The 26,356-nt window shown below is 45.9% G+C and overlaps 2 protein-coding genes across 10 annotated transcripts in view; both read right to left on the bottom strand.

Moving 5' to 3' along the window:
* The window catches only part of IL10RB (interleukin 10 receptor subunit beta), a 75,015-nt gene extending 74,187 nt beyond the window's left edge, over positions 1–828 (bottom strand). Inside the window, exon 1 of one of the 2 annotated variants that reach the window (XR_004539905.1) lies at positions 516–828. Coding sequence is in view for 1 of the 2 variants with exons in the window: in XM_033948991.1 (XP_033804882.1) it covers positions 516–564 (49 nt within the window). In the remaining variant the exon portion in view is untranslated. The remainder of the gene's footprint in view (positions 1–515) is intronic. The other variant, XM_033948991.1, reaches the window with a different exon arrangement.
* A 4,216-nt stretch (positions 829–5,044) lies between these two features.
* The window catches only part of IFNAR2 (interferon alpha and beta receptor subunit 2), a 101,127-nt gene continuing 79,815 nt past the window's right edge, over positions 5,045–26,356 (bottom strand). For all 8 annotated transcript variants that reach the window (XM_033948525.1, XM_033948521.1, XM_033948524.1 and 5 more), the window contains one exon: positions 5,045–5,929. In XM_033948525.1, coding sequence (XP_033804416.1) covers positions 5,243–5,929 — 687 coding nt within the window. In that variant the 3' untranslated portion in view covers positions 5,045–5,242. The remainder of the gene's footprint in view (positions 5,930–26,356) is intronic.

Genomic DNA, 26,356 nt, shown 5'->3' with positions numbered 1-26,356 from the left:
CCGACAGCCGTAAGCAAAACCAGTAAGAAGGTGGCGTCCCATAAGAGAAATCTCAATCCCACGTCTCACAAAAAAGCTATGCGATCCGAAATGAGAAGTATATAGGCATGCAAGAACGGATTAAGAGAAAGGGGAACAAGGCGAACTCATTTAATCACTTTAACGACTCAAACGCGATGGTCAAGCTTGAAAATGCACAAACAGACACAGATTTACATCAGTTTAGATAAGGCAAAGTTCTTTAATTTCGATCCAGGTTATACAAGATCATGACATACTATAGTAAACTGTAATCCCTGCTTAGAGAATCATTAATTCGCCCGGTGAAACTGTTCAAAAGGTCTGAAGTTCCCCATTGATTTATTGCGAAGAAAAATGCGTCTGACAATATGACATGAGCTCTAAGCATATTTTCAATCACTCCCCCCTCCCCGAAATCAATGGAAGAATTTACAATCTCGGCCTAGCAAAACCCACTGTGTACCAGAAAGGCCGGATCACCCCCCCCCCCTCACCTGCCAATAGAAAGAAGGCGGAAAGCAGGCTCCAGCAGCACAAAGACATTGGCCTCCCTCGCTGGAATCAGATAGTCAAAAGACTTGCAAGAAGAGCTGGGAGGAGCCTTTCGGGAAGGAAAACACGAGCCCGGCTGCAACTGCGTGTCTGACTCTGTTCAACGGAGGTGATTTCCGTCGGGGCTGAGACGGGAGGAAGGGCTGCAACTTCCCCCGCCCCACACTTCACCTGCGCACTGTGTGGACGATCGACGACCGTGCACTCTAGCGTAAAGAATGGCACAGGGACACATTTGTCGCCGTCCCTGTCTTAATCGTACAAGCCTCAAACGCTTATGATTTTAAAGTGTTCGAGGCTTGTGCAGATGAAAATGGAGCTTAGGTATTGGTGGAATAAGGCATTATGACATCACAATCTGAGCTCTAGAATGTTGCTACTTAGGATTGTAAAGTGTCTGAGGCTTGTGCGATGAAGGCGAAGCTTAGGCATTATGACATCACAGTCAGCTCTAGAATGTTGCTATTTATGATTGTAAAGGGTCTGAGGCTTGTGCAGATGAGAGCTTAGGCATTGGTGGAATGAGGCATTATGACATCACAATCTGAGCTCTAGAATGTTGCCACTTATGATTTTAAAATGTTTAAGGCTAGATGAGGACAGAGCTTGCAGGCATGGAGCAGGGACAAGAAAAGAACTTGCCGGGACAGGAAAATGAGTTTCTGCAGGGATGGGGAAAAATTTGACCCCCCCCCCCTATCATTCTCTACTCTGGAGTCAGATCATGCTCTAAGGCAGAGTTCTTCAATGCAGACCCCAGGAGACCTCTGAGGCAGCTCTGGTCATCTTTCTGGCTTCTTTTCTGCTACACTTTGCCTCTCTCCCCATAAGCTCCTGACTGAAAGGGAAAGTGGATGGGAGGAAAAGCCAGCATACTTGAAGTACAAGGCATTTATCATAGAGGAAGAGAAAGCATTTGGAAATGCTCACCTGTACCTGGAGGATACGCTCAGTAAAAAGTTTGAAGTGGGCTGACACGCATTGATTAGCAGTGTCATGGCTTGCATACGGGGTTTCTTCAGTGTTGTGCTTATGGGAATGTGCTGCAGGCCTCTTAGAAGTTCCTTCTATGTGGTGCACTACAGCTTTCAGCAGGATACTGCTGCTGTCCGATAGAACTGCTAAGTGGGACGAGTGGTTTTCAAAGGGCAATTTTCAGCCATCTGCATGCATCAGATATCCTCCACCCGCTTGCCTTTCCTCATCATCACAGAAATTAAAATAAGGAAGCAAGCCAGATCACTGGCATTGTTAAACCAGGAACCATTAGGCACAACAAAATAAGATCAGTAAATACTTGCAAAAGACCAACTATGGCTATGTTTGTGCCCTTTGCCTGCATCAGCAGTCCAGTTAATATATTTATACACAAGAAATGAAGGTATAAATAAGAAAGAATGCAAATCTTAAAAGGACAAAAAAATTCTATATATGGCACCCACAAATCAGTTGCAAAAATATTTTCAGGGATTTTTGTCACACTTTTACTTTATCCAGCAGTATATAATGCAAAGGCAAAAATGACCGTATTTTTCGCTGCATAAGACACACTTTTTTCCCACCCAAAAGTGGGTGGAAATCTCGGTGCATCCAAGTGAAGGTACACATTTTGTTATCCCGCCGCCCCACCCATCCCACATCATTGTCCCCCGTTGTTGTTGTCCCCCTTTTTTAACCTGGTGGTCCAGCATGTATCCTTCGTCTTATTTCTCAGACTGCGATACAGAGGTCAACAGCATGGATGTCAGGAGCAAGCTTTATGCTCTCCTGCTCAGCCCCATGCTACTTTCCGAATGGCTGCCGTAGGTTCTCGCGGGACTTATGGCTAGATTTTTTACCTCTACAAACCATTTCATTTATTGAATGATATATTCAGGCTCTTATTTTAGAAGTAAGAAGTATTAGTTGCACTTTGGACCCATGCTATATGCAGGCAGTGGCTTAAAAATCATGTCCTGTCCATTGCCTTCCCTGCAATGGTGGGCTAGGTGCTTCAGGGGGCATCTCACAGGGAGCATTGCCAACTTGGGAAGCTGGCATTCATAAGTGTAAATCTTCAGTCTAAAACTGTTTCAACATTTTGATACACACCTCCATTTTTTAATTAGTAATGTAAGACAATTGGGTTGGTCCACTTTGCTTATCAGCTTTCTCTATTTCCCAGGTTGTCTTTCTTTCCCTTCTCTACATCTGTCTGGCACTGAATTTTCTGTTTTTACCTTTAAATTTTCTCTGCATTTACAGCCATGCATTTGAATTTGCCCTCATTTTCTACTTATCTGCCTCTCTCCCCTTCTCTGGCACTCCCCTTGTTCCCTGTCTGTCTCCTTCCCCAGTCTCTTAACCTCCCACTCCTAAGAACAGGCTTATTGGGTCAGACCAATGGTCCATCTATCCCAGTATGCTGTCTTCACATAGGCGAATCCAGGTCACAAGTACATGGCAAAACCCCACTTCCATCCTTTGTACTTACCCACTCATTCCTAGCTCCATCACCCTCTCTCCTTCCTTCACTTGCTTACAGGCCATTCTTCTATCTCCTATTGCCTCTCTTTCACCATCTAAACTCCATTTCCACCCTAGACTAACCTCTTTGGAGAACAATCCCCTTCTTCTGATACTCTTCCCCAGTACCCCACCCCTTTTCACTGCCTCACTTCAGTCTTCCACATTGGTCACATGACATCTTAACCTTTCCCCGCACTTCATTCACTTTCTTATCCCCTCACTCATTCTCCCAACCCATCAACACACTCCCACTCATACCTATCAATTCTCAGGTCCCCACTATCCTCTCAAAATTTCCTGCTCTGCCCCTATACTCTCCCTTTCAATCCTTCTTCCCATCAATCTTCTGCTCTATTGCCTTACCCAATTCCATTCATCTGCTCTGTTCCCCCAATCCCCATCCTGCTATTTCTAATGTCTCCAGTCCATTTGACATTTCTTCTCTCCATGTCCACTATCATGCCCTCTATGTCCCTACTTATTCCAACCAGCATCATCACCCCTTGTGTCCCTGCCTCTTCTCATGTCTAGCTTCTCCCTCCCCTATTCCCTGTCTCTTACCCTGCCCCAGTTCAAGGCCAGAATCTCACCCTCTTATTTTCTCAGCCTCCTCTGCAGGCCAGTATGTCACCGTCTCCCCACCCCCCCCTCTGTAGGTCATCTGCCTAATCTCTATTTTCTGTCTGCTTCCCCCTTTTCCAGCATTACTCCCTCTTCCTCACCCTCTCATCTGATCTCTCTTCTTTCAACTCTACACCCCATCAAACATTTCTCTCCTCCTCACCACTCCTGCAGTTGGACATCTCTATCCCTTCCCTTCCTTGTGTGGCAGTGGTCCTTTAACCTTCCCTCAGGTCAGTTGGCAGATTCAGCCATTCAAGGCAGCCTGCCTTCAGTTGGCCCTGGAAACCTTCCTTCTGCTGTATCTTGCCTACATGGAAGCAGAAAGCTGGAGCAGAGAGAAGGCATCTGGGGCTGGCTGATCTATGGAAGGCTGGAGGATCACCATGGAGCAGAGAAAGGAGATACTGGACCATGCCAGGTAGGTAGGGGTGGGGGTGTGGTGTGGAGGTGTTTGGTGGCTGACAAACAGGGAATGAGACATACTGTTTTGCTGCCCTAGTAAAAGGTTGAAAAGTAATTATTTTTATAGTGATGCCTATGCTTATTACATTGTGTTCCTAAAAGTTCTCTTGTTTTTCATTTTGATTTTGTATTATTTTGTTATTCAGAAAATGCAGCTTTATATATGAACAGTTGATTAAACAAGCTTTCTCTGTGGATCACTGGTTGAGCTGCTGCCTCTGCACCCTGAGGTTGTGAGATCAAATCCCTGTGCTCCTCCATGTGTCCCTGGGCAAGTCACTTAATCCTCCAGTGCCCTTTCGCTTTGAATGTCAGCTTTGAAATGCCAAAGCAACAAACAAGGCGGTATACAAGTCCCCTTTCCCTCGTCTTGGAAGAAGCTGATGTAGATAGGAGCATAAGTATCTTTGAGTTGAGCTCTGAGAGGCTAAGCTAAGGAGAGAAGCAAACCCACAAAGAAGCTAAAAATAAATGCTCTTACACATTCCTAAATCTTAATGCTTTGTCTTATTCATTCCTAAATCTTACATCATAATTAGTTGGCTAGTATCAAATGCAGCAATACTTTGCTTACAAGGCTACTGATTCATATTTGGAATGCAAACCTCAAAACACAATTGCATTGAGTATCTCTGTGTTATATCTAACAGGAATCAATAAGAGCACAGGTTTCATCCTCCCTGGCTTTTGTTGCCAGTATTACTTTGAATGGTGAGGATTTTCCTTATGACTAGAATGCAAATGTTTGTGTAGGAGGTGGCAAACGTTTTCTATGAAGGCAAAGGTTTCTTCAGCCTTTATCTGTAAAATAGCTTTATCTGGTGAAGAGGCCAAAAAGGGATTTCACTTGGCCAGGCATGTTCCAGGTACAGGAACGAAAAGTGAGGCATTAAATACAACAAAGCCTTTTTTTTTTTTTTTTTTTTTTACAAATGTATGTATTAGTACAGGTTAAAAAATACAGGAACTGTACAATATACAGAGTGGCTTATATTAAAAAAACAGTTTTCTACCTGAAAACAATAATAAATAAACCAGAGATGGCTCTGGCTCCTGTTTGTAATACTTAAAATTATCACTTCCTCCTCATGTATCCAAAAGCCTGGTTCACATCAGAATCAGACTCTTCGCTCTCACTGGACAGAGCAGTTTCATTTAAAAGGCATGTTTCAGAGAACACAGGCCAGGCTCTCGTCTTCATATTTGTGTTGTCACATAAAAAGCTGCTCTCAGACATACCATCAGCCTGTTCAACGCATGATATTTCCAAGTCTCGAAGCAAGGGGATCTCTGAGGCACCACACTCCTTCCAGGGCTCCTCAGAATCACCCAATAATACTGAATTTAAGTTGACATTATAACTACTGCAGTTTTCCAAAGGCTTAGCAGGGACAATTTCTGCTAGAAAGGAGGCAAAATGCACAGAACTTACACTTTTGTCTTCATTAGGGGTAGTCTGGCACACCTCAGAATTGATTTTGTTAGCAACCAGGGATGTGCCTTCTTGGTCACTTATCTCCCCAAGCAAAGAATCTCCCGATATGCCAGTGCTGGCACTGAAATGCTCATAGCTACTCATACTGCGCCCTCCAAAGTGATGGGTGTATTCTGGGCATCCTTCACTGTCGGTCTCATCATCTTCACTATACTCCTGCACTCTCTTTTGCACAGCTTTGAATTGGACTGTCACAGAATGCAGAGGCTCAGATGTTGGTTGGTCTTTGGCACTGTTGAAGACATGCTCCGAGGTTGAAAAGGCACTCTACAGAATGAAGAGAGGAAGTTTTTAAGAAATAGTTCCCCATGCAAAAAACAAACAAAAAAGCACTGTTCCTCCCTGGTCTTATTCTTTTAATGTTTCAATCTTATTATAGAGATTTCGATAGTCACGTTCTTTGTGAGTTGTTTTTTTTTTTTTTTTGTGCTATAATTGTGACCTGCTAAGTGAAAAGGTACCAAAAGTGAAGTTACAAATAACAGAAATAAAGACTAAAGTCTGGAAGGGTAAGTTTAGGCAACATTAATTTTCAAAATTTTGTGTACTATTGAGTCAGTAGAATGGGACTACGCAATTTTTCTCACTACTTGGATGTTTTCATGTTCTACAGCCTAAAACTGCAAGAGCCTAAAAGGTACTTTCTCAAAATACTTAAAAAAAAATATATATAATTAGAAACAGAAACATGATGGCAGATAAAGGCCAAATGGCCTATCCAGTCTGCCCATCTTCAGCACTCACTATCTGCTCCTCTCCCTAAGAGATCCCACATGCCTATCCAAAAACTTTCTTGAATTCAGACACAGTGTCTCCAAGAGAGTATTCCACACATCTACCACCATTTCTATAAAAAAGTACTTTCTTAGATTATTCCTGAGCCTATCACCTCTTAAACTTCATCCCATGCCCTCAAAGAGGCAAATCTTACCAGACAGCCTTTCAGCAATATTGCTTACAAAACAGTTAAAAAAAAACAGGCCCAAGAACTGAACCTTGAAGCACACCACCAGTAACATCCCTTTCCTCAGAGCGATCTCCATTGACCACTCCCCTCTGTCACCTTACACTCAACCTGTTCCTGACCCAATCCGTCACTTTGCGGCCCATACCAAGGGCACTTAGTTTATTTATTAGATGTCTGTGTACAACACTGTCAAAGGCTTTGCTAAAATATAAATATACCACATCTAGCGCACTCCCTCTATCCAATTCTCTGGTCCCTCAGTCAAAGAAACTGATCAGATTTGTCCAACAAGACCTGCCTCTAGTGAATCCATATTGCCCTGGGTCCTCTAATCCACAGTTCTTCAACCGCCAGTCCGCGGACCGGTGTCGGTCCGCAGAAACTTTCTGCCGGTCTGCGCAGGGCAGGCGAGATCAAGTCGGCAGTTAAATTTCCTGCCGACTGCGGTTCCTGCTGATTAATGTTCCTCCCAGCCTCAGGCGATCAAGATAGGCTGCCAACGTCGGGGCCTTCCCTCTGTGAGTCTCGCCTGTTCGGAAACAGGAAGTTGAAACAAAATAGGCGGGACTCAGAGAGTGAAGGTCCCGACGTCGGCAGCGTGTCTTGATCGCCGCCCCTGCCGAGTTGCTGAAGAGGGCCGCGGGGAAGTTGCGATTAGACTGGAGAGAGCTGCAGATTCAGGTGCAGGTGGAGGGAGATGGTCAGCTTGTGCGAACAAGATCCTGGGGAGCCTTCACAGTGGCTGTCTCCCCTCCCACCAGCTCTCCAATTTGCCAGGGCAGTGATTTACCGGCAACTTCCTGCAGGCAAGTACCGAGAGCTGCTGGAAGGGGAGGAAGCCACTGTAGGAGGCTGGGAAGGTGCTGGAAAAGGGAGAGCTGTTACTGGACTTGAAGGGAGTTAGAAGGAGAGATGCTGCTGGGAGCGGAGAAGGGAAAGGGATGGGAAGAAAGTTAATGTTGGATAGAGGGAGGAGGGAAGGGAGAAGAAGGAGAGATGCTGCTGGGAGGGGAGGAGGGAAAGGGATGGGAAGAGAGTTAATGTTGGATAGAGGGAGGAGGGAAGGGAGAAGGAAAAAAAGGAAGGAGGGTAGGGAGAAAGAAAAAAGGAAGGAAACAGCTGGCAGGGAGATTACAGGAGGGGAAGGGGGTTAGGGTGGAATGGAGAGATCAGATGAGAGAAAGGGAAGAGAGAGGAATGAGAAAGTAGAGAGACATTGATGCTGGAAAGGGGGTCAGCAGAGAAATGAGAGAGGGATAAAGATGCTAGATCTGGTGTAGGAGAGATAAAAATGAAGAAGGCAGTGAAGCTGGAATGAATGATGTAAAAAGGAGAGAGGAGGATGGACAAGGAAGAGGGGCATAGAAAGAAGTCAGATACATATGGATGGGGGAGAGGGCAGACATTGGATGGAACGGGCAGATGGTGGAAGGAAAAGAGTGAAAAGAAGATGAAAGCAGAAACCAGAGACAACAAAAGGTAGAAAAAAATAATTTTATTTCTATTTTGTCATTAGAATATATCAGATTTGAATTATATATCCTGCTAGAGACATAACTGGGGACATAACTGTTAGCATGATATTTCTATGTAGCATTGTATAATAACTTGGCTTGTTCAGTTTTCTTGATAGTAGAGGGGATATATGTGAAGGGGAGGGGAGACAGGGGTTTTGTTGGTCCGTGCTCTGTATATTTGTATTTATAAAATCACAATTGTTCAGAATATTGTTTCTTTTTATACTTTAATAAAATACATTCAATATAAAATCATAATTGCGGCTTGTGCAGATGGGATCAGATGGTTTGCGGGGACCGAGCTCGCGGAGATGGGGCATAAACGGGGTTTTTAAATTTTAGTCCTAGTAGTTTGCCGGTCCACAAAATAATTATTTTATTTCTGCTGGTCCACGGGTGCAAAAAGGTTGAAGAACACTGCTCTAATCCACTGGATTCCAGAAACTGTACTATTCTGTTTTAGAAGCATTTCCGTTAATTTACTTACCACAGAAGTCAAAAGCTACCAGCCTGTGGTTCCCTATTTCTTCTTTACTTCCACTCCAAGTTCTAGAGAAGCATTGAAAAGGTCAGCTAGCAAAGCCGCCAGAACTTCCTTAAGTTCCTTCAGTACCCTTGGATGTACATCATCTGCCCCCATTGCTTTGTCCACTTTTAGTTTAGCTAGGGGTTACAGTTAGAGGGGATGGTTTAAACTGCTGCTTAGGGTGGTGAGCAGAGGGGGGTTATGAGTTGAAGGCTGTCTCAAAAAGGTGAGATTTCAGCCTACTTTTGAACACAGAAAGGTGCGTGGCGGACGGACTCAGGTGGTTTATTCCAGGCATCTGGGGTGGAAAGATGAAAAGAACGAAGTCTGAAATTGGAAGTGGAGGAGAATGGTATAGATAAAAGCAGCTTGTCTGAGGAATAGAATTCTCAGGGAGGCGTATAAGGAGAGACAAGAGAGGAGGGATACTGAGGGGCTGCAGAATGAACACACTTGTAGGTTAGTAATAGGAGTTTGAACTGTATGCAAAGGCCCTGGATCGGTAGCATGGAATATTGCTACTCTTTGGGTTTTGGCCAGGTACTAGTGACCTGGATTGGCCACCATGAGAATGGGCTACTGGGCTTGATGGATCATTGGTCTGACCCAGTAAGGCTATTCTTATGTTCGGATAGGAAGTCAGTGAAATAACTTGAGGAGAGGGGTGAGGTGAGTATAGCAAGGTTGGAAGAAGGCAAGTCGTGCATCAGAATTTTGTACAGATTGCAGGCAGGAGAGGCGGATCAGTGGGAGGCTTATTAGAAGTAGATTACAGTAGTCTAAGTGTGAGATTACAAGAGTGTGGACAAGGGTTTGGGTAGTGTGTCCAGAGAGGAAGGGGCGAATTTTGGTGATGTACAGATAGAAGCGACAGGTTTTAGCAGTCTATTAGATGTGGGTAAAAATGAGAGGTTGGAGTTGAAGACAACGCCAAGATTACAAGCAGAGGAGACAGGAACAATAATAGTATAATTTAGAGAGATGGAGAATGGAGGGAGAGGAGCAGAGTGTTTAGGAGGAAAGAGGAGGAGTTCAGCCCTGGACATGTTTAGTTTCAGTTGGTTGTGGGACATCCAGGCAGCAATATCAGTCAGACAGGCTGAAACTTTCTTGGATTTTAGGCAAAATCCTGAGTGTAGAGAGGTAGATCTGAGAATCATCAGCATACAGGTGATACTGGAAGCCATAGGAGAAGATCAGGGCACTGAGAGAAGAGGTCCTAAGGGTATGCCAACCACTAGCGGGATAGCAGCAAAGGAAGACCCACCAGTGCATACACTAAAGGTGCAATGGGAGAGTTAGGAGGCAAACCAAGAGAATACAGATTCGTGAAATCCAAACGAGGACAGAGTATCAAGGAGTAAGCAAGAAAGATGAGGATAGTGTCAAAGCTCCTAGATCTGGCCAGGAACAAGTTACTGCAGACTTTGGTAAGGGCAGTCTCTATGGAGTGTATGGGACAAAAGCCAGATTGTAGAGGATCAAGAGTCTATTAAGATGAAAAGAAGTCTAGGAAGTGATGGATGATAGTGCACTCGAGTAGTTTAGATAGAACAGAAGAAGGGAGACAGGGCGATAGTTGGAGGGGCAGTTACAGTGTTCTCCCCAGAAATTTTTTCCAGCCCCAAAAATAGCTGGATGGGGCGGGGTGGGGCAATTTGTTGGTGCAAATTTGGTGCTATGCAAATTACCCCTCCCTGCTTACAATGAAGGAGTAGGGCAGGGGTGTCCAACCTTTTGGCTTCCCTGGGCCGCATTGGATGAAAAAAATTTTCTGGGGCTGCAAACACTAACACTAGCTGATGAGCAAAAAAAAAAAAAAAGCTGAGCAGATCCCAAATTTGCAATCACTAATATAGAAGATGTACGTATCTAATAATAAACCTTCATTAAAGGGACACTGGAGAGGAACCCAAAAAAGCAGTAATGCTTACCCTGACTGAGTGATCCTCCACGTGCACCGCTGACAGTGGGAGCAGCCACAGGCTTCCGCATCCCCACTCTGATGAGCAGGGATGCATGCTCCTAGTTTTCCCATTCACTTCTATTATAGCTACAGTGAGCCTCTTCAGAGCGGGGATGCTGCATCAGCTGTCAGTGGCGCATGTGGAGGATCGTTCAGTCAGGGTAAATATTACTGCTTTTGTGGGCCTCCCACTTTGAGCTTAGGCTCCCTCAAAATGGCATCTCCCCTACTGTAGCTAGTAGGGATCCCCAAGCCTCACCAACTGACGGCCACCTCCTCCCCTCCAACTTCCCAAGTTCTGCAGCTGGCAGAAATATTGCAGAGCTGCTGCTTTCCCTCCTCCCTGTCCCCCCTCCCCCTTGGCTTTCATGCATGCATGAAAGCAGTGGCAGCTTGAGGATATTGCCATTGGCTGCAAAGCTTGGAGAGTTTGAGTTGCCAGACTGGAGGAAGATGTCTTCAGTTGGCAGGGCTTGGGAAACCCCACTAACTCAAATATTTATAAATTGCACTCAGGCAGGGAGAAACTTTAGTGCCCATCCATTAATTTTGGGCTCCAGTCCCTAAATCAGCTATATATGACTATGCCACTGAATACAAAAATAATTGTGATGCACATATCCCAAAGCTAACATATTCCAGTTAATAAATTTTAAAAAAAACAATCTTTTCTACCTTGTTGTCAGGATGTTTTGTTTTTCCATCATCTTGGTCCCAGTTTCTCTTTCTGCTTTTTGTCTATCTTCAACTAATTCTCTTTCCAGTGTCTGCTGTCCATTTTTTTTTTCCTCTTCTCTCGTTCCATTTCCTCCTTATGCCTGTCTCCAACGTATTGAATTTTCCCTTTCAGCCCTCTTAACTTTGTCCTTTTTTTTGCCTCTGTCCACTCAAATCTTGCCTTCTTTCTCAACCTTCTTTTTAAATGTTCAGCTACCTCTCAATTCTCCATCTTCTCTCAGTCCCTAGCTCTCCCATTTTACTCCTTTCCCAGCCTATTTCTTCTATCTACTCCTCATTACCACATTTCTACCACTGTACTCACTGCTCTCACTCATCTTGTCATCTCCCTTTTGACCTCATCCACATGGCTCACCACTTTCAGAATCCCCCCTCCCTATCTCCACTGGTCAGGTTATATCTCCCTGTCCCTTTCTTTCTATCTCCTGCCTAGCATCTTCTTATCCCAGCTCTCTTCCCTCCTGCCCTCCCATGGGTCCATCTTTCCTCCTCCATCTCCATGGTCCAACATTTTGCTCCCTCTCTCTTCTGTTTTCTTCTTCCCTCACCCCCTTGATGCTGAACAATGAAATGGAAGAAAAAAAGAGAGAGATGCTGCATCCCTCTGCCTTCTCTCCCTTCTCTTCCCAACTGACCCCATTCCACCTCTCCCGCCTGCCTGCCTCCCTTCCCCAGGTCCACCATTTCTTCCTTTCTCTTCCCAACAGTTCTCCCTTCAAGTATCTCTTTCCCTCTTCCTCCACACCAATAAATTCTAAGTAGGATATCTGGATTCTGCAGGCGAGATGAACTACACCATTTCTAGAATGCTTTTGAAGAGTTATCAAAGGTATCTACAATTGATATGGATCTCTAGAGCATCTGGTTTTGGGCATTTCCACCAGCTGTGTGCAGTGAACTTTTATCCCTCTACATGAGGAACTATTCTCTGGGAATAATTTTTAGTCTTCTTCCTTTTGGATAAAGTGAATGTCATTCTTTAAAAAAAAAAAAATTTTTTTATTCATTTTTACATCTTACACCAAGTGTATCAGAAAATAACATTTGAACTTATAACAATATCACTTGATTATCTTTCATATTCAACTTAAATTATAATATTTAAACCCTCAATCCCATTCCTACTATTTCCTATGTAGTTACATATGTTATATACAGTGGTACCTTGGATTACGAGCATAATCCGTTCTAGGAGCATGCTCGTAATCCAAAATGCTCGTTTATCAAAGCGAGTTTCCCCATAGGAAATAATGGAAACTCGCTTTGATACGTTCCTCCCTCCCGAGAACTGGCATTGCTCCTCCCGAAGGCCCCCCCTGCGATCTGGCACCCTCCCCCCAATGCGATCCTGCACCCCCTCCGACACGATCGAGCACCCCCCGATGTGATCGGGCACCCCCCCGACGCTTCTTACAGTCATCTGGGCACAGGCCTGCGAGTTCACGTTCTGATTTATTTATTGGAATATATGTTAAATTATTAACAATTCTTAAGGTTTTCCATGTATCAACTAATATTCTGTTTTCTTTATATATCCTAGGCACTTTGATACTAAGAACATGGTTTAATCTCAGAGGAAAAATGAGTCACCATTCCAACCACAACCAATCTGGACCCAATACATACCTTAGCGCATGATATAGGCTTGATGATACCTATAAAAATTTGGAAAATTTACCCCTCCCTCCGTAATTGATTTTTGTAAAGACACTAAAGCAATTCTAGCAATTTTACCTAGCCAAATAAATTTTATAAGAATACTATTTAACTTTTTGTAAAAAGGCCGCTGAAAAAATACTGGTATCATACCCATTTGATAACAAACCACAGGCAATATCATCATTTTAACAGTTCGGACTCTCCCCCACCAGGAAAGATGTAAAGGATTCCATTGCTCACACATTTCTGTAACCTTCAAAAACATTCATAGCTGCCAGTGCAGAAATTAGAAATAAATTTAAAGAAATGGGTCAAGTTATTTTGGTCTGTTCCCATTTTGTACTGTATATGAAGGTTTCAATCCCTTATACAAAGTTCTGAGTTTATTCAAGACCACATATATGAAATACCCAAAAATACTCACCAATTTCACCAATTAATAATTCAGAAACTCCAGTAAGAATCTCAGGACTCCTACAGTCACTTTGCTTCTTGGGATACATTTTTTTGCAAGCCGCACACCAATCCTCTTCCCTACTCTAGGGGAATCCAATCTGCGGGCCAACATGAAGTTTTGTGCGGTCCAGCTTCTCCCTCCCTCCGGCGGGTAGTTTTCTGGCCGGCTCTCTTCTGCAGTCGTCTGCGGGTGGCATCGGCTCCTCGCACGCAATTCACGGCTGATTTGGAAGCCTTCTCTCTGACGTCATGACGTCAGAGGGAATACCTCTTGACACAGGCACAGATCGTACACGAGGAGCCGCCGCTGCCCACGGACAACTGCAGAAGAGAGCCGACCAGAAAACTACCCACCAGAGAGAGGGAGGGAGAAGCTGGGCCACACAAAACTCCTTGTTGGGCCACATGCGGCCCGTGGGCCACGAGTTGTACACCCCTAGAGTAGGTGCAGGGAAGAGGATTGGCGCACGGCTTTGATGCTGGTGGTGCGGATGCAAGATGACAGCCGGGTGCTTACCTAAATTAGCTGGGCAGAGCGCCCGGCTAAAACACACTAGGGAGAACACCGAGGTAGGACTCAAAGGTTTTTTTGAGAAGCGGCTTAACCACCACATTTGAAGGCTTAGAACATAAAAATAGCCTTACTAGGTAGGACCAATGGCCCATCTAGCCCAGTAGCCTGTCCTGGTCACTAGTACCTGGCAAAACCCCAAAAAGTAGCAACATCAGGAAGAGTTACAATGGAAATAGATAGGTTGAGGATACAAGAGAACTACGCAGAAAGGGACTTACAATAAGTTTATAAAGATCTGGGGGCCAATGGAAAAATATTGTAATGAGTAGACATCACTTTTTATGGGAGATTATATTTTACGCATTGGGGGGTGATATATTTTCCATTGAGAGTTTGTTTTTATTTCTTTAGGTAGGGCGGGAGGGAGGGGATTAATATTTTTATTTAGATGATTTTGAAAGATGTTTAAGTGTTGTATTGAAAGTATAATGATTGTATTTCTGTACACTTATTGTCTGTTTGAAAATGATTCATTAATTTTAATTTCAGTAGGGTGGGGGTGGGGATATATTCTTTTGTTCTTGATGATATGATTAAGATTTTCAAGTGTTACATTGAAATTTAATGGATATATTATTGCACACTTGTTTATGATTTAAAATGAATAAAGAATTTAAAGAAGTAAGTGAAGGAAGTCATCATGTGTGTGCGAGATTTAAGCCAAAGACACTTGGCAGGAACGGAAGTATCAGATACTGAGAATGAGCCAAGACTGAGGTTTGGTACGCTTGAGAGAGCGGGGAACAAGGGAAACAGGCTTGATGGTATAAACAAGCCATCTCCCAATTTACACCCTGATCTTTCTTAGCAGCATAGAGGATGTGACTTAAACCTACAGTTTAACCAAAGTGTTAAGCCAGTGATTTATATCCTCTTGATGTTCATGCTACTTCAGTTTCTGGATCCATAACTCAACCTTGTGGCCGCGATGTTTAAATACTTCATATTAGAGAATGACACGGGGGAAAAAAATCTGTCCCCGTCCCACCGTCCCCTTCACCGGCCCGTCACTGTCACTGCCATCCCATTCACCGCCCCGTCACCATCCCCGCAGCATCCATATAAGCCTTAGTACTGCAATATTTAGCTTATTCCTTTCTTATAAATCAAAGTTCTGGCTGCTGAACTAGAGAAAGAGATGTTCAGCTGGCAGGGCTTTGTTTATAAATTTTTATCAACACAACTAATATACTACTTTATCCTAAAGCAAAAAAAAATAAAATAAAATAAATAGAATTTTTTTCTACCTTTGTTGTCTGGTTTCTGCTTTCCTCATCTTCTCATTCAATTCCTTCCATCCACTGTGTGTCTTCTTTCTGCGTCTTCCATTTGCTCAGTTACTGTGCCTCTCCCTTCACCCCCCCCCCAATTGGTCTGGCACCCATCTTCTTCCTTCCGCTCCCCCATAGTCTGGCATCTGTCTTCTCCCCCTCCAGCATCTTCTCCCTACTCTGTTTTCCACAGTTCCCTTCAGGGTCTGTTCCTCTCCACCCTCCTTCAATGTCTGTTCTATTCCTTCTACCACCATACTTCCCTCCCTTCTTCACCATCTGCTCCTTTCTACCACCATTCAGCTCCTCTCACATGGCCTATCTATCTACCTCCCTCCCTCCCTCTTACTTTCGTGGCACATTACAATGTAATTTATGTTAGCCGCTGGAGCCTGCGAGCTCGGTTCCTAAACAATCTTGTTTCTGTGTTCCTATTTTCCCCATTTCTAATATCTCCCCTATGTATCTGGCTTTGCCCCCCCTCCGTGTCCATATACCATCCCCATGGCATGTATATCCCCTTTATGTCTCTGTCCCTATGCCCCCATGCACATAATTTCCCCTGTTTCTGTTACCATCCTATGTCCAGATTTCCCCTCTCTTCCTCTTCCACACCAATGTGTCTCTTCTCTTCAACCCCATCTAGCATTTTTCCCTCTTTCTTCCCCCCCACCCCTGCTTCCAGCATCTGGCTCACCTGCCTGCCCTCCCCTTTCTTTCCTGCTGTGGATTTCTTTCTCTCCCTCTTCATCCCCTAGGCCCAGAATCTCTTTCCCTTTCACTCCCTCCTTCCTAATGTGAGCCGGGAACACAGCAGCCCCCTCCCGCCCAAATGCAGCGTTCCGTCATCTCCCTCCCTCCACCTCACCTTATATGCAGAGTTTGCTGGCTTTCTTTTTCGCCCAGCCGCGCACACGCGGCTGCTCTATTGTTCAATCTTCTTCTCCGACGCAAACGGAAACAGGAAATTGCAGGAGAGGAGAAGATTGATCAACTCCAGCAGCCGTGCTTGCGTGGCTTTTTGAAAGCGTGCGGCTGGGCAAAAAAGAAAGCCGGCAAACTCTGCATATAAGGGTGAGGTGGAGGGAGGGAATGGCGGAATGCTGCGATCGGGCGGGTGGGGCTGATGGACCACGCGATCCGTGATTGTCTCACTGCGGAGACAAGACCATTCACCGCTCCACAGAGACCACTATTTTTTCTTCCCATTTCGGCGGGTTACCTGCGGCTACTCGCGGCTAGCAACCACCGTGTCATTCTCTACTTCATATATTCAGAACCATCGGCACTGAATATGCATCTAGAGTGGCAACTGCTGTTGCTATACAGACAACAGTGATATTCAGCCAAGGGCAGTAATTTGGGAGGGTCCCCAAAGCCCACCAACTGGCTGTATCTCCTTCCGCTTTAAGAAAATTTGAAGTCCCCCCCTCAGCATAAAGGAAATTCTCCCATTTACACTCCCCAATCGCCAACCTTGATTCCACTATTCAGGGCTGTAGCAAGTTATCAATGGTGATACGGCCACATAGTGTGCAAGAAAGTGTAGATGCCAAAACTGCACCCTGCCTTTCCTACCTGGCTGTGATGGAGGGGGGCGGGAGTGCTAACGAAAGATTAGGCTACTTATCTCTGCTAATCTTCTTTCTTGTAAATATCCTCTGGAAGCTTCACGATGGGTAATCAACCTCTTTCAGCCTTGAACTGCAGGGAAACTCAAAACCAAACTCCAGCTCCTCCCTCTGTGATCATCTTCCATCACTCACTCCTGGAATGCCAGTTGGTACCAAAGCCAGGTAGATCTAATACAAACAGGAAACACCAGAAAGAAGAGAGAGAGTGGCGCACGGACTCCCCGCTACATATCAAATCTCATGAAAAACAAAATAAAAACAGTTAGTTCCGAAAGGCCAAACTTTGCATAACATCAAATTTGAACATCAACAAATGGAGAACAGGATAACTTTGAATAAAGGAGACATAGCCTTAGGGTGCAGAAGGGGCCACTACCCAGGGGCCCCTCTAACCCCTCAACCCTTACTTATAAGGACCAAGCATGGGATTCTCAGCAAGGCTGGTCAAAAAAACAGAAATCCAGCTTACCAGTTACTGGCAGGTGACCTGTGAATCAGACAAAATAAGACGAGCAGGTGTGAAGCTTTCAGAGGATATTTACAAGAAATAAGATTAGCAGAGGCAAGTAACCTAATCTTTTGTTCTTGTACAATAACCACTGGAAGCTTCACAGTAGGGATGTATCACAGCAGTCCCAACGTATCGGGGGGTTGGGGGGGACACTGATAAGCCTGCCACCAGGACTTAAGTGCATCTTGCTTAGCTGCCACATAAAGTCAGTATAACTTGGGAAATGTACGGAGAGAGAGAGAGCCAAACTGACCGCCCTACAAAGCTCCTCAGGAGAGACCGCTGTGGAGTCTACCCAAGAGGAAGCCATTCCTCTGGCAGAAGGAGTCTTCACCCCAAGGGGAGGCTTCATCCCTGCTGACACATAAGCAAAGGAAAGGGCCGCACGGATCCATCAAGAGATGGTAGCCCTGGAAGCAGGCCAGCCCTGATGTGCGGGGCCCACCAGAACAACAGATGGTATGAAACACGGAAGTCATTTGTGGTCTCCAGGTATCTCCAAAGGAGATGCTGCATGTTCAGAGACTGCCTCTCAGTCCTTGGACTTGGGAGCCCGACGGAACAAAGACGGGCAACCAAACTTCCTGACTGACATGGAACACTGAAAACACTGTTGGAAGAAAAGAAGATACTGTCCTTAAGAAAATCGTAAAATCTGTGAAGCGAAGAAACAGAGCTCCGACAGTCTACGCGCACAAGGAAAATGGTCTTGATGGTAAGATCTTTGAGAGAGATCCGATTCAGGGGTTCGTAGGGTGGACGAGCCAGCAAGTGGAGAACCAAGTTCAATTTCCACATTGGACAAGGTAGCCTCAAAGGAGGCCTCAGGCTCCCTGCCCCCTTCAAGAAGTGGACAACATCCGGGTGAGATGCCAGGGAACCCCTGAGAGCAGCGGGACCCAACACAAGAGTTCCGCAATCTGCACACGGGGCGAAGAAACCACCAGACCCTTCCTGAGGCCAGCCATCAGGAAATCCAGAACCTGTGCCATTGAAGGGGCTGAGAGGTCCACTTGAACCCTCTCGCACCAAGCTTGAAAGCACCTCCAGGCTTTCGCAAAGACAAACACAGTGGATTTCTGCTCACTCTGAAGAAGCGTAGCGATGATCGCAGACAAATAGCCCCTAGCTTACAAAGCTGCTCGCTCAAGAGCAAAGCCTTAAGACCAAAACGGTCCAGATCTTTGAGCGCTAAGAAGCCCTGCATGAGCAACCTCTGATGACTGGGAAGCCGTAGACCCTGCTCAATGCTCAACCGCACCAGATTTGCATACCAAGATCTTGTGGGCCAGCCAGGGCCTGAGTGGCCATCCAGCGCAGAACGTGCCTCATCATGGGAAAAACGGAGAAGCTCCCCCTGGGCCCCAGGATGAGCCAGAGCATCCAGTCCCTCGCTACTGACCACTCTGTGGTGGCTGAAGAATCTGCATGCCTTCCGGTTCCTGGCGGGCACCATCAGAACGAAGGATGGATGGCTCCACCATTGGACGAAGAACTTGAATGCCAATCTGGATAAGGACCATTCTCCCGAGTCCAGAATCAGTAGACTCAGAAGTCTGCCTGAACATTGTCTACGCCTGTCATGTGGGCTGTGGACAAGGCCACCAGATGCTTTTCCCCCCAGGAAAGAACAACTGAGCCACCAGACTCAGCAAGGGACTCGTTGTGTCCACCTGATGGAAGACATAGTCTACAGCCGTTGCACTGGCTGAGAATACGCAAAACAGTCATCTGATGGATACACTGCTTAAATCGCAACAACGCCAAGCAGATCACTCAAAGTTCCAGGTGAATGAACGACCATTCCATTCACCATCACAGTCCACTGGCATTGCGCTGGGACAGATCTGCAAACTGGCTCCCCAGCCGGACAGACTCGCAGAGGAAGCCCTCTGTTCAGAGTCACAGAATACGGCCACCACAGCAAGCTGCTGCAGTCCGCTGCCAACTAAGGCAGCGTCACCCCCAGCGAATCCCGCTGTGGATTCCATTGAGTCAAGTGGGGCAGGCCCCTACCACCAGGACCTTGGTGAAGGATCTGGGCGCTGATGCCAGCCGAAGGGCAGCGCCATGAAAGGAAATGCTGCCTGAACACATGAATTTTCAGGAACCTCCTGTGTTCCAGAAATACTGGAATGTGGAGGGACGCCTCCCATGAGATCCAAGGAAGCCAAGAACTACCCCTGGCGCCACTGCTGCTACAACTGAACATAACAGTTCCATCCGGAAATGTGGAACTTGCAGGAAGGCAGGCACTGCCTTTAGGTCCAGAAAAGATCTCCCGACTTGGACCGGGAGCAAGCAGCAAGAGGCAGAGTGGGAGCAGTGCAGAGGGCACTCAGGGCGTGGGAGCAAGCTCCGCCCCTCCCCCTCGACGCTGCACTGTCGGGTTTGATCAATTTTTTCAACTCTACTCTACCTACCCTCGAACCACAGCGCCTCCCGACTTGGACCAGGAGCAGCAGCAGAGCGGTAGCAGTGCAGAGGGTACTCTGGGCGTGGGAACGAGCTCCGCCCCTCCCTCGATGCTCCACCGTCGAGTTTGATCAACTTTTTCAATTCTATTCTACCTACCCTCGAACCACAGCGCCCCCCTGACTTGGACCGGGAGCAGCAGCAGAGGTAAAACGGGAGCAGTTCAGAGAGTACTCAGGGCGTGGGAGCGAGCTCCGCCCCTTCCCCTCGACGCTAGACAGCTGAGCCAATAAAAGGCTCAGCGCCTAATGATGTGCAGCCGTTCGGCGTGCCATGGAAGGCGCTCGCCTTAGCAAGAGTGCCTTTGCAAAAGCGACCTTCAAACCTTACTCTCAATCACAGTTTTCATTCTCAACAAATCCTCTCACAGCACCAAGGCTCTCTACAGCACCTACACTAAAGGTACAGAACAACAACTTATTCACAGCTAACCACTCGTCCCCCACTACACCAATCTAATAGGCACAGAAACCCAAGATACCAAAAAAGTATTCAAAATATTAAAATATCTAACAGACACCAAACCCTACATGACCACTAACAATACCCCACCCCCCTCAGCCACTCTCTTAGCAGAACACTTCAAGAACAAAATTACAAATGCCAGAGCCACCCTCAATTGTACCCCATCCCACTTAAATGAACTCGCAATTCATCCCACAGAAAAAGAATCAACTGCTTCAGATAAAACATGGTCTCAATTCTCCAACATACAATGGTCCAAACTCAATAAACTCTACAAAAAGTACAGCCACGCATCCTGTGACCTCAACTACTGCCCATCATATCTCCTTACAATCTCCAGCGCAAAATTCCATACTCTACTTCTGCAATGGATACAAACCATGCTCTCAGATGGCCTTTTCCCAACTGGCCTCAGCAAAATCATCATCACCCCAATCCAAAAAGATCCAAAAGGATCAACAGACCAACCATCCAACTACAGACCCATTGCCTCAATACCTCTATATGTCAAACTAACAGAAGGACTAGTAGCCTCACCAACTATCTAGAAGACCATAACATACTTCACCCCATGCAATCTGGCTTCAGAACCAATTTCAGCACAGAGACATTACTAGGCTCCCTTATTGACACAGCCAGACAACACCTTAGCACAGGAAAAAAAATGCTTCTCATACAAGTGTACCTGACTGCAGAATTTGACCTAGTAGACCATAACATCATAAGAACTTAAGAAGTTGCCTCCGCTGAGGCAGACCAGAGGTCCATCTCGCCCAGCGGTCCACTCCCACGGCGGCCCATCAGGCCCATTGCCTGAGCAGTGGTCCCAGACTATCCCTATAACCTACCTCTACTCCTATCTGTACCCCTCAATTCCTTTATCCTCTAGGAACCTATCCAAACCTTCTTTGAAGCCTTATAACGTGCTCCGGCCTATCACAGCCTCCGGAAGCGCATTCCATGTATCCACCACCCTCTGGGTGAAAAAGAACTTTCTGGCATTTGTTCTAAACCTTTCCCCTTTTAATTTCTCCGAGTGCCCCCTTGTACTTGTGGTTCCCCATAATCTGAAAAATCTGTCCCTGTCTACCTTTTCTATACTCTTCAGGATCTTGAAGGTTTCTATCATGTCTCCTCTAAGTCTCCGCTTTTCCAGGGAGAACAGCCCCAACTTTTTTACGTCTGTCAGTATATGAGAGAGGTTTTCCATACCCCTTATCAGTTTAGTTGCTCTTCTCTGGACTCCCTCAAGTACCGCCATGTCCTTCTTGAGGTACGGCGACCAGTACTGGACACAGTACTCCAGATGCGGGGCGCACCATTGCACGATATAGTGGCAGGATGACCTCCTTCGTCCTGGTCGTGATACCCTTCTTAATGATACCCAACATTTTGTTTGCTTTTCTTGAGGCTGTGGCACATTGTGCCGACGCCTTCAAAGTTGTGTCTACCATCACTCCCAGGTCTCTTTCAAGGTTACTTACCCCTAGCAGTGATCCCCCCATTTTGTAGCTGAACAATCGGGTTCTTTTTCCCTACATGCATGACCTTGGCATTTCCCTACGTTAAAGCTCATTGCCACTTTTTGGCCCATTCTTCTAGTGTCGTTAGGTCCCTTTGCAGATCTTCGCAGTCTTGCATGGTTTCAACCCTGCGGTAGAGTTTGGTGTCATCCGCAAATTTAATAACTTCGCAATTTGTTCCCGCCTCCAGGTCGTTAATAAATATATTGAACAGGAGCGGTCCCAGCACCGACCCCTGCGGAACTCCGCTCGTGACCCATTGCCAGTCTGAGTAATGGCCCTTTACTCCAACCCTCTGTTTCCTGCCCTGCCAGCCAGTTTTTTGATCCATCGGTGGACCTCCCCTTGCACCCCGTGTTTCCACAGCTTTTTAAGCAGTCTTTTCATGCGGTACCTTGTCGAAGGCTTTTTGAAAGTCAAGGTAAATGATGTCAATGGATCCCCTTTATCCACCTGGCTGTTTACCCCCTCAAAGAAGTACAATAAGTTTGTGAGGCATGACCTACCCTTGCAGAAGCCGTGCTGACTCGACTTTAGCTGTCCATTGTTTTCTATGTGTTCACAGATGCTGTCCTTAATCAGCGCTTCCATCATCTTTCCCGGGACCGAGGTCAAGCTCACCGGCCTGTAGTTTCCCGGGTCCCCCCTTGAAACCCTTCTTGAAGATGGGCGTGACATTTGCAATTTTCCAGTCCTCCGGGATCTCTCCAGTTTTTAAGGATAGGTTACATATTTGGCGTAGTGACTCTGTTATTTCGTTCCTTAGTTCCTTGAGTACCCTTGGGTGAATGCCGTCCGGATCTGGCGATTTGTTGCTCTTTAGTCTGTCTATCTGCCTGAGGACATCCTCTTGGCTTACCTCTAGTTGGACCAGCTTTTCATCCCGATCCCCATTTACGATGTCCTCCGGTTCCGGAATATTGGATGTGTCCTCCCTCGTGAAGACTGACGTGAAGAACTTATTTAATCTGTCAGCTATCTCTTTTTCCTCCTTTACCATTCCCTTGTTGTCTCCATCATCCAATGGCCCCACTTCCTCCCTTGCCGGTTGCTTCCCCTTCACATATCTGAAGAACGATTTGAAATTTGTTGCTTCCCCCGCCAGTCTCTCCTCATATTCTGTTTTAGCTTTCCTAACCACATGGTGACACTCCCTTTGGTGTTCTTTGTGCTCCTTTTGGTTGTCCTTTGTTTGGTCCTTTTTCCATTTTTTGAACGATGCTTTCTTGTCACTTATCGCCTTTTTCACTGCAGTTGTTATCCACGCTGGGTTTTTTGTTCGATTTTTTTTGCATCCCTTCCTGAATCTGGGGATGTACAGGTTCTGTGCCTCTTGCACCCGTGCCCATGAGTAGGGATCAGGCTTTTTCTACAGACTCCATCTTTCTTGTGTTGCCGTTGAGTTTCTTTCCCACCATTTTCCTCATGCCATCATAATTCCCTTTTTTGAAGTTGAGTGCTGTCGCTGTGGTTCTTTTTCACCTTTGATGATCCAATCTCCAGCTTGCACTGGATCATGTTGTGATCGCTGTTTCCTAGGGTCCTATAGCACCGCTACCTCGCTTTGCAGGTCCCCCTAGCCCGTTGAGGATTAGGTCAAGAGTGGCATCTCCCCGTGTTGGTTCCGCGACCAGCTGTTCCATGAAACAGTCCCTCGTGGTTTCCAGGAATTTGGTCTTCCTCATGCAGTTTGAGTGTCCAATACTCCAGCCTATCCCAGGGTAGCTGAAATCCCCCAATCACCATCACATCCTACTGCAAATTTTGGACGCAATGGGTATCCCAGATAAAGTATAACTCTTGGTTTGAAGGCTTCCTAAAATTCCAGAACATACTAGAGTAAAATCAGAAAAAGAAAAATCTGAACCTTGGTCCAACCCCTGGGCGTACCACAAGGATCCCCACTATCCCCTACTCTCTTCAACCTATACACTGCCTCTCTCGGAACATACTGGATAATCTTAGGCATAACCACCTATAGTTATGCAGATGACATTACCATTCTCATACCTTTTGATCAGCCAAAGACCGCCATGACTAACACTACATCGAACATTAGAAACAGTAGTGACCTGGATGAAAGATCACAAACTGAAACTCAACCCAGACAAAACTAAATTCATCCTCCTCGAAAATGACAAAGTCCCAACCATAACCAATATAGAAATCAGCTCAAACTATCCCATCCAAACCACCATAAAACTACTAGGAATGACTACAGACAGATGCTGCACCATGCAACCGCAAATAAATAAAATACAGAAATCCTTCGCAGTTATGAAAAAACCTAAGACAAAGTCAGGAAATTCTTCAAAAGAACACAATTCCAGCTTATAGTACAATCCCTAATCCTAGGTCTACTAGATTACTGCAACATCCTCTTCTTCCCCTGCCCTGCTACTATGACCAAAGTACAAACAATCCAAAATACAGCTTTGAGATTCATCTACTCATTGAGGAAACATGACCATATTACAGAAGCATACATCAACTCACACTGGCTACCAGTCCAAGAAAGAATACTATTTAAATTCTACTGTATGTTATTTAAATAGAGACAGCCCAACCTACCTGAACAACCGCCTCATCCAAACCACCTCAATCAGACATTGAAAAACACCCCCCCCCGATCAAAGAAATAAAATGGGAAAAACTATATGATGGCCTCCTAGCCACTCAAGCAGCAAAACTAGATAACCAGATCTCCAATCTACTGATAACTACCCCAGACTAAAAGATGTTTAGAAAAGAAATAAACTATACTCTTCAAGAAATTCCTGAAAACAGTCCTAACTTCACATATACCGTCCCTTCCTCCCTCCCTCTTCCCGCCACACTGAAACTACCTGACTTATTCTTTACCTCTCTAGAAATGACAAATGATTTTCCATTGTAACCCACCATTTATAATTATTTTGTAATCTGCCTTGAACCGCAAGGTAATGGTGGAATAGAAATCTCTAAATGTAATGTAATGTAATCTTCGGAGCCTTTCTCTGGCTACGAAGAAGTAGAATGAATATCCCCCCCCCGGAGCCCAAATCATCAACAGGGTCCATTGCTGCCAGATCTAGCAATCTGCAAACCTTGGCTTACACTCGTTTGTCTCCTACCGGAAGTCCCGTGGGCGAGTCAGGAAGAAATCCAACAGGGGTTTGAAAAACTGCAGCCGGAGACCCTCTCTGATCATTTCGAGGACCCATCGGTCCAAAGTCACCCTCTGGTAGGTTGGCCGAAAGTTGACCTCCCAATCTGAGGGAGAGGCGCTAGAATACCTGGCATCAGAACATGCTACTTAGAGGGGGCAGGAGAACGTATGGAAGACTTGTTATGCCGGACCTCCAAAGGAGGTCTGGACAGGGCACCAAATTGTTGGCCTGTCGCGGGTGCCCAGCAATACTGGCAAGGGCACTGAAAGGGACGAAAATTCCACCGTCCTGAACTCCATGCCAGGCAAGGCTTAGAACTGGGTAGCACCTTTAGCTTATGGTTCTGAACACTGGCCATGAGGACATCTAGATCCTGGCCAACCCAAAGCAAACCTTTGCAAGGCAACCTGTTCAGTGTAGGCTTGGAGGAAAATCACAGGACCACTGACAAATTAGAAACATAGAAAAATGATGGCAGAAAAGGGCCACAGCCCATCAAGTCTGCCCACTCCAGTGACCCTTCGCCCTGATTTTGCCGAGCCACCCCCTCCTTTACTTCATTAGAGATCCCACGTGAATATCCCATTTATTTTAAAAATCTGCCACGCTGTTTGCCTCAATCACCTGCAGTGGGAGTTCGTTCCAATGATCGACCACCATTTCGGTGAAGAAATACTTTCTGGAGTCACCATGAAATTTCCCTCCCCTGATTTTCAGCGGATGTCCTCTGGTGGATGAGGGTCCTATAAGACGCAAGATATCCTCTTCCACTTCGATACGGCCCGTAAATTAAATGTCTCAATCATGTCCCCTCTCTCTCTTCGTTCCTCAAGCGAGTACAGCTGCATTTTATTCAGCCTTACTTCATATGGGAGATCCTTGAGCCCCGAGACCATCCTGGTGGCCATCCGCTGTACCGACTCAATTCTCAGCACATCTTTCTGGTAATGCTGACACTGAATAAGCCCCAAGCTGAGCAAAAAGTCACCCTGGAAATCAGGAAACTCGGTCTCGGACATCCTCATCGGGATTTTGGCGTAGTAAGGTGTAACAAGGCACGAGTAACAAAGGAGGAGGCTGCGGTATATCTCACTCCCCGCCGCCGCAGAAATGAAAAAGTTGCTTTAGGATAAAATCTATTCACCTGTCCTGAACATCCTTCAGGACAACCCCTCCGTCCAAGGGAAAGGAAGTGCGCTTAGTGATCTGCGCCACAATCGAAACTAGTCGGCAGAGCCAGGGAGGAGAATTCTTGGCCCCTGG

The sequence above is a fragment of the Geotrypetes seraphini genome, chromosome 6 (genome assembly GCF_902459505.1).
Source record: "Geotrypetes seraphini chromosome 6, aGeoSer1.1, whole genome shotgun sequence".
NCBI lineage: Eukaryota > Metazoa > Chordata > Amphibia > Gymnophiona > Dermophiidae > Geotrypetes > Geotrypetes seraphini.
The sequence above is the reverse complement of the archived record's forward strand: the minus strand, read 5'-3'. Positions and strand labels throughout refer to the sequence as shown.